The 7833-nt window shown below is 33.2% G+C and overlaps 1 protein-coding gene across 3 annotated transcripts; it reads right to left on the reverse strand.

The window, feature by feature from the left end:
• Positions 1-340: 340 nt before the first annotated feature.
• Positions 341-3113, reverse strand: LOC143080993 (dual specificity protein phosphatase 3-like). 3 transcript variants are annotated; one of them, XM_076257226.1, is made up of 4 exons: positions 2795-3113; positions 2407-2594; positions 1902-2133; positions 341-1208 (listed from the first exon to the last, which is right to left on the reverse strand). In XM_076257226.1, the coding sequence occupies exons 2-4, from the start codon at positions 2586-2588 to the stop codon at positions 1140-1142; spliced, it is 483 nt and encodes a 160-aa protein (XP_076113341.1). In that variant the 5' UTR covers positions 2589-2594; positions 2795-3113; the 3' UTR covers positions 341-1139. The 3 variants fall into 3 exon arrangements, with proteins under 3 accessions (XP_076113341.1, XP_076113340.1, XP_076113339.1); XM_076257225.1 differs by having other exon boundaries at positions 1910-2133; positions 2917-3112; XM_076257224.1 differs by having other exon boundaries at positions 1910-2133; positions 2795-3111.
• Between the last annotated feature and the right edge of the window lie 4720 nt (positions 3114-7833).

The raw sequence follows: 7833 nt of genomic DNA on the forward strand, positions 1-7833 counted from the left end.
TTTGTTTATTAAATAATTTATTTATTCTAATCGTTGATTCTTTAGTCAATATTGTAAAATAGCACTGAAAGACTTATCCATCCGTCCGTCCGTGACATAATTATAGTACTATATAAATTCTTCTTTTTTTCAACATTATCAATCAAATGATTTTTTATTTTTAAAATTGATTTGGAATATATTTGGTTTTGTCTTAACGCATACTTAACAAATCATCATCAGGAGTCACTCACTATTAAAGAATTAGGTTGCAAGAACTTAACATATTGATGGATAAATATACATATAATCACATTAATATGGGATGATTTAGTACTTATTATATATTGCCAAACTTGAATCCAGAACTTATGGTTTACTTTGATAAATGAAAGTAAAACATATCAAATAAATTACTGAATACAATATGCTTTTTCTTAAAACACACTGTCACATACACGTGTGAAACAAGAGGTAAACATATACAAAATACAATCGCATACCATCATAGAAAAAAGTAAAACAATTCTAAAATGGAATAATTAATAAAGTACAATGGATACCTGAATATCATGAGGTTTCAGTATGAAAAAAAATATCAAATGAATTCATTACTAAGTAGTATGACCTGAGGTGACCAGCCAGATAGAGTGTTTAATATATTTTAAAATCAATAGATCTTGGGATGACTGATATAAATAGTATAAATATATAATTAACTAAAATATGTACAAATAAAAAAGATCACTCACATAGTTTTTATACAAGTATTTTTCATACAAAACTTGGTAAAAAAGTAATTCAAGAGTGTTCAACGCAGAGGTTCTACTACTTGCAGGACAAGTTTAAAACCTAGCCCGACCAAGTAAAACCAGATAGAGACTAAACAATATCACATAACTTGAAGACACCACAACCAATCATGTGCAGCATTAAAGAAAGTTCAAAAGTTGTTAATGCTATAAAAATCTGTAGAAATATGTGTTATAATTCTCTATTCATCCTCTTCAAACAAATGATGAAAATGAGTCACTCATGTTTTTCATACAACTGTCGGTTCAGAATACAAAGTTGTTTGACGAATCCATCATTAGGATGAACAGCTCTATTATCACGTACTGTCTTTAAGGCATCAACTAAAGTCATACCACGTTTTAACATCAGAAAGGCCAAAACAATGGTAGCTGATCTACTGATTCCTTGGTGACAGTGTACATACACTTTATTGCCTGAAATAATAAAAACATTCTTAAACTACCTTTAGCATTGCAAGAGACATGATTAATTTTAGTAATGTATGTAGATATTTGTACCGTAGTTTTCTAAAGCTAGCGGCTTCTATGTATCTTTTGGTATTCTATTGATTGCCGATAATTGGATTTAAAAGAGGGAGCATTGACAAGAAAAATTACTACTTTTACCCTTAACAATGGTAACATTGGACAAATCTTTCTATTTTTTTGTCCTTTACAGAATTCTGTTTTAGAAATGAGGTCTGCAGTATGCTATGTTAGAATTTATCCATAACCTGGGATCTTTAAAGAATGATTTCAGAGTTAGGATTAGGAGCCTTTCATTCAGTGGTTGTTCATAGTTGCTGTCTGCCATATATTTTAAGCATAAATTGTTGGTATCTTCATTTAATTTTTTTCACATTTTTTCATGCCTATGGGGTTTGTAGATTAAACTATGGTAAAGGTTTGGCTTATTGTTAAAAGCCATACTTGGTCTAGTAGTAACTGGTTGCTTGCATCCTTGTCTTTTGGTCTCAGGTGAAATGTTGTCTCATTGGCAAACATTTCACATCTTCTAACTGTTTTAATACAATAGCTAAACAGTTGTTATCCATTTGTTTGAGCTTTAAGCTTAAGGACTTCCCTTTTAGAATTTTCCTTGGGTGTTCAGTTTTTTTGTTATCTTACTTTTTTACCTTGATCCTTTAGAGCTTTGTCTAGAAATTCTGCTGCCTTGTCAAATTCTGGAGCCATTTTAAATGTTGATATGTCATTAGCTTTTATTCCATAGTACTGTATCCCTGCATCCTTAAAGTAACCAGAAGAAGTGTTTATCTGGTTAAATTTGGTCCCCTGAGCACAGTTCAACACATGTGTTATATTTTCTTTCTGTAGTTTTTCTATGTTTGAGGCTATCTCTCTGAAAAATAAATTTGAATAGTTATTAAGATTAGATAATACCAAAGTCTCTTTCCAAAACATATCAAGCATGTCAACCAGAATTACTTACTGAGTAATATAGTAATGGTGTTACCAAATTAAAAAGGTCTCTAAACACTATAGCAATGATATACCAACATAATAAAGAGGTCTCAGTTTGTATGCTTATGTATAACCAATGTTTATTGTCTTGGTATCAATCCTGTAGTTTTAGATTTTAAACCAATAAAATATCTTATCTTATCTTACTTACTTGTCTCCAATGATGATTCCAGGGTAGACCTCATTATAATGGTCTTTAGGTCCACCAGGTAAAACAAACATCCAGAAAGTTGGCTGGGCTCCATTAGGGGCTTTATCCTCTAAATGTCTATTTTGAGACTGTAAAAGTAGGCTTCTAATTTCACCAAATAACTGGGGATCATACTCTGCCATTGCTATCTGTAAAATGTACAAAATGATCATGTAACATCTGTAAAGTGTATGGTGTTTTATTCTTATCATGCTTATCATCTGATTTTTTTTAACCAGGTGTTCTTATTGTTGATAAACATTACTAATTAACATCAATAATAAATCATCAAATTGATAACATGACAAAAGTTGTGAAAACATAAATATAACTCGTTAAAAATACTAACTTGATGAGTTCTTTTTGTCAGATGAAGTAGCTGCCACTCTGGAAAATATTATACCTGGCCTCGTCATATATTTATATATATATATTATATATATATAAATTATTTATTAATAGATATTACACCTTTCTGTAAATCACTCTCTAAACAGGTAAAAACTCTAGTTAACACGGAATACCATTTATAGAAATAATGTCAGGTTCAACTTTAACAAATTTTGATTTTTGAAATAACAACAGCACATCTCTGTTGCTTGGAGTCATCAACACTTGTTTTGTAAAGTTCAAATGTACTCGACCTGTCAATATTTATTGTTATTATTGCTTTGTCTCCCTTGAAAGGCGCGTTTGACCGGGAGATTTTATGGGATATCTATTAACCGAATATTTAAAAGGAAGCGAAAGAGAGAATAACGGGTCCGTTCGCCTTGAGTCACGTATAGTACGCCCTAGCATTTTGGTCTATTGTGTTCGTTCGTTCTGATTTTTATTTTATTTTGTTGTCATGATGTATGATAAATGTTAACAGAATATGTTTAACCTGGGAACAGTCAGGATATCCAATATATGTTCCTATTGAAGTTGGTTGAAATTTTGATATTTCATGCCAAGAAATCCTAGCTAAAAATATCGGTGGACGTCCTACGGCACCCATTAGTAGATATAGATTTAATTTCATTCAACAATTAATTTATGACCTTCATGTACGTCTCGCTAAGAACACGACCATATAGCAAATGGTCAATATTAATCATCAATGTAATTTGCTCTATGGGATATTTGCAGAATTTCAACGGAGGCAATTTCTTGGCATGATGATGTATGATCCTGTATTGTTGCTACCATTTTTTTTTGCATTTGACCTGCATGAATATCAGTCTTAGTGGCGGATCCAGCAATTTAAAAAGGTGGGTTCCCAACCAAGAGTAAAAAGGGGGGGTCCAACTATATGCTCCCATTCAAATTATGCATTGATCGTCCAAAAAAAGTGGGGTTCCAACCCCCGGACCCCCCCTCCCCTGGATCCGCCACTGATGCGTTAACGAAAACTACATCGAAAATCATCCTTTTATCCTTGGTTGCTATGCGACTTGTTGATGCTAGGGTGCTCTCCTTGAGGTCCGCGTTCTTGGTACAAATCAAATAAAAAATATATATATATATTCTTATTAAAGGGCCCGTAAGGGCAAATCAATTACAAACAAGAAAGTAACAAGCTAACATGTCACATCATTTCATACAAAACAATCATTTAACATTATGTTACATTAATACAAGTGTGGACACAGATCAGTGAGAATAGTATATTTGGATGTTTGACACACATGCACTTGTCTCGAAAATAAATTTCCTATCATACCTTAATATAAAATAATATTAAGGTATATAGGAAAAAAAATTCTGAGACAAGTGCCTGTGGTTTGACAGTGTTTTCTGACTTTTCCCAATAGGTTTGTTTGTTGAAATGTGGTGCACAGTGACAGCCAACCTGTACCAAACACTAAAAATACCTGTGTATTTTATCTAATATTTAGTTTTAATGTTGAATACTGTTATGAAGCCAAGGAGACACTAGTTTAAATCAGTGCCACCCTTTAACAGATTTTTTTTGTGATAAAAGTTGTTATTAGTTGATATTGTAACAGTAGGGGATTTTAAGTTGTGTATTTTCCGTGTCATTCTCGACATATTTTAACTTGAACTGTTTACCCCTGTCTGCCTAAAGAGTTCAAAGCTAGATCCTGAGTCTCTGATCCTTCATATTTGGCCTTGCAAAACTTAACACTAGCAAGTTTTCATAGTTTATAAGCAAATTCATACTGTAAACCAACAAATATCAACAATTTTGTAAAGATAAAAACATGACACATGTATATGAAAAGCAAGTAAAAATTCACATAAAAGGGACAAAGCTCAATCTGTTATTCTTACCTTTGTCTAGATGCATTATATATAATGCTAAACCAAAAAGCGACATCGTGTCTAGATGCAGTACAATGCATTACACCTTTCGTGTAGTGTAGATAGCAGTGGCGGATCCAGGGGGGGGGGTTCCGGGGGTGCGCACCCCTCTTTATTTTTGCCGATCAATGCATTTGTATCGGGACATATGTTTTGCACCCCCCCCCTTTTGCCCTGGGTGCCCTGGGTTAGCACCCCCCTTTCGAAAATTCCTGCATCCGCCCCTGTAGATAGTGATCGAGGTCTAAGCAAGACCAGTTAGACAGTGGGGTCTGTGAAAGACCAGTAGGCTCTTATATAAAAGCTGAAATGAGAGGTTGTCATGGTTGTTATATTTTTTTTCCTTTTTCCTTTTTTTCTGTTTTTGAAGTTGTTATATTTACCAGATGGCTTATGACTACAAGCCGAGAACAATTATTTATCTCAGCACTTATTTAACAAATACTAGACAAATATTTACAATCTTTAACCAAAACATAAGATGCAAATTCAACAAAATCTGAGAATATATTCAATGAATTATAGCACAATAATGTATCTACATATATTTTTTTTAATAATGTATCTACATATATTGAAATGTTAAACAACCATTTTTATCAATAATTTATATTATAAACAATAGTTATTAAATGTTAATTTTACAACAGTCTTTTTTACAGGGACATTAAATTTGCAAAACTTGAAGTGGAGTTATTCCGTCTCCAAGTCTTTGAATATACCAAAAAGAGTTAGTGGTTTTCTCTTTGGATTAATATTAATAATTCCCCAATTGTCACAACCGTACGTATGAATATTCATCTTCTTGTTATATCAACCAGATTTATCTCCCTTTTGACATCAGAATGAAAATAAACAAGGATAAAATTATGTAATTTACGGCAGACGCGCGTTTCGTCTACAAAAGACTCATCGGTGACGAAAAGGCAAAAAGGCTAAAAAAAAGTAATAGAATTTTCAATATTTTGTCGATAATTTAAAGCTTGGATACTGTATCAAAAGAACACACAAGGCGTGTGTGCATAAATGTTCTAAACAGGAAAAGAATACATACGTTATCATTGTACTGTTTTTGTTATTAAAATAATATTTCTACAACGTGTTTTGTTGAGATGTTACCCTGTGCGTCTGTAGTCTGTACACTATGTTTGTTGAGCTGTTATCCAGTGTACAGAGAGTTCGTTGAGATATGTATCCTGTGTGTCATAATTTTTCCACTTGTTTTATCAAGAGCTTCAGATTTTAATTAAGCGTTCCAATGTTGCTTTACTTTTTTCTTAGTTTCTTATCAGTCATCTCTTTTAATAACACATTATATATAATGCGGGAAGGAACAAGCCTTGAAGTGTTCTCGCAGAAATAAGGGGCGACAACTTGATGTTCCTTAAGGGTTAAACAAAAAGGAACAGGACGATAAGGGAAACAGATATTCTGGACTGCGTGGCAAACTTGTAACTAAGAATGAATAACTTTACGGCCAAAGACAGGATAATATGAACAATCTGCCCCAAACAATGCAGGAATAATTAAGCTTTGTACAGAAATTAAAAAAAAATCGCAAAATAAGTAATGAATATATCGTCCGCAAACAAATCCTCCTGTCCCTCTTTTCCCGGAGTCATCTACGTGTAAAGGTTTCGGCAAATGTATGAATACGTACATTATGATTAACTATGTGCGTCTCTGGAGTCTCGAAAGTGCAAAGTTTATACTACATATAGTATATAAGCTCATCATAGATACCAGGACTAAATTTTGTATATACGCCAGACGCGCGTTTCGTCTACAAAAGACTCATCAGTGACGCTCGAATCCAAAAAAGTTAAAAAGGCCAAATAAAGTACGAAGTTGAAGAGCAATGAGGACCAAAATTCCTAAAAGTTTTGCCAAATCCAGCTAAGGTATCTATGCCTAAGGTAGAAAAGCCTTAGTATTATCACTGGACTAGTATATATTTGTTTAGGGGCCAGCTGAGGGACGCCTCCGGGTGCGGGAGTTTCTCGCTACATTGAAGACCTGTTGGTGACCCTCTGCTGTTGTTTTTTATTTGGTCGGGTTGTTGTCTCTTTGACACATTCCCCATTTCCATTCTCAATTTTATTAGTATTATGTGTACTTTTATTAGCTATCGACATAATCATTAAAGCGAAATATGTTATATCCTGATTTTAACATCATTTAATGTAGGTGAATCCCCTTAATCTTATCAATGAATAATATTTTTGTATACGAGACATAGATCAACACCATGAATTATATCTATCTAGATCTATTTATAACATAAACTACGTACTAAAGTGTTCCGAATGAACCTGATGCTGAGGTGGATTGATACTTCGTATTGACCAACTGATTCACTGATTATCAGGGAACCATGTACAAACAACAAGGAATTCAAGAAAAAAATCAGCCTTTTACTGTTTGTATTGTATAGTATGACGAAAATACGTCACATCCAGCAGTACGTAACAAGCTGATTGCCATGGTTACAGGAAATAAAAAGTTTCCACTGACTACCTGGTTGTTTTGGATAACACATAACACTGAGAAGTTTACATTACTCACTTTCTCTAAGTAAAATATAATTAACAGTTAACGGAAATGTTTTTCAGTTTCAATTCATATATTTCACACACGAACACAAGAAAGATAAAGAAAAAAATGATCTGCCTTTTTAATATGGTAAAAAGGAACTGGAAAAACCCTGACAGGGGATATGACCGCCCCCCCCCCCCCCCATAAATTACCCTAGGAAGATACCGAGATAAATGAAATATAAAACCCTAACAATATAAGAGTTCAGGTGTATAAATAAATGTCAGGTTTTTTACAGGATCAATATAAAAATAAACATTGCCCCCCGATAATCCGATGAATAATCAAATATAAAATAAATTATTCGATATAGTTTTTTATAACATATTCGGAGTCTGAAATGTTTTATATCGTGTGTAGGTCAAGAACGCCCCTAGCGGAAAGTATAGTAAAACAGCCAAAGAAAATTTAGTATGAATTTGAAAAGAATGCTATACATCAATATTTGGCTTCAGGGCCAAACGAATAAGACATCTTGTGATAGTT

The sequence above is a fragment of the Mytilus galloprovincialis genome, chromosome 6, assembly GCF_965363235.1.
Source record: "Mytilus galloprovincialis chromosome 6, xbMytGall1.hap1.1, whole genome shotgun sequence".
NCBI lineage: Eukaryota > Metazoa > Mollusca > Bivalvia > Mytilida > Mytilidae > Mytilus > Mytilus galloprovincialis.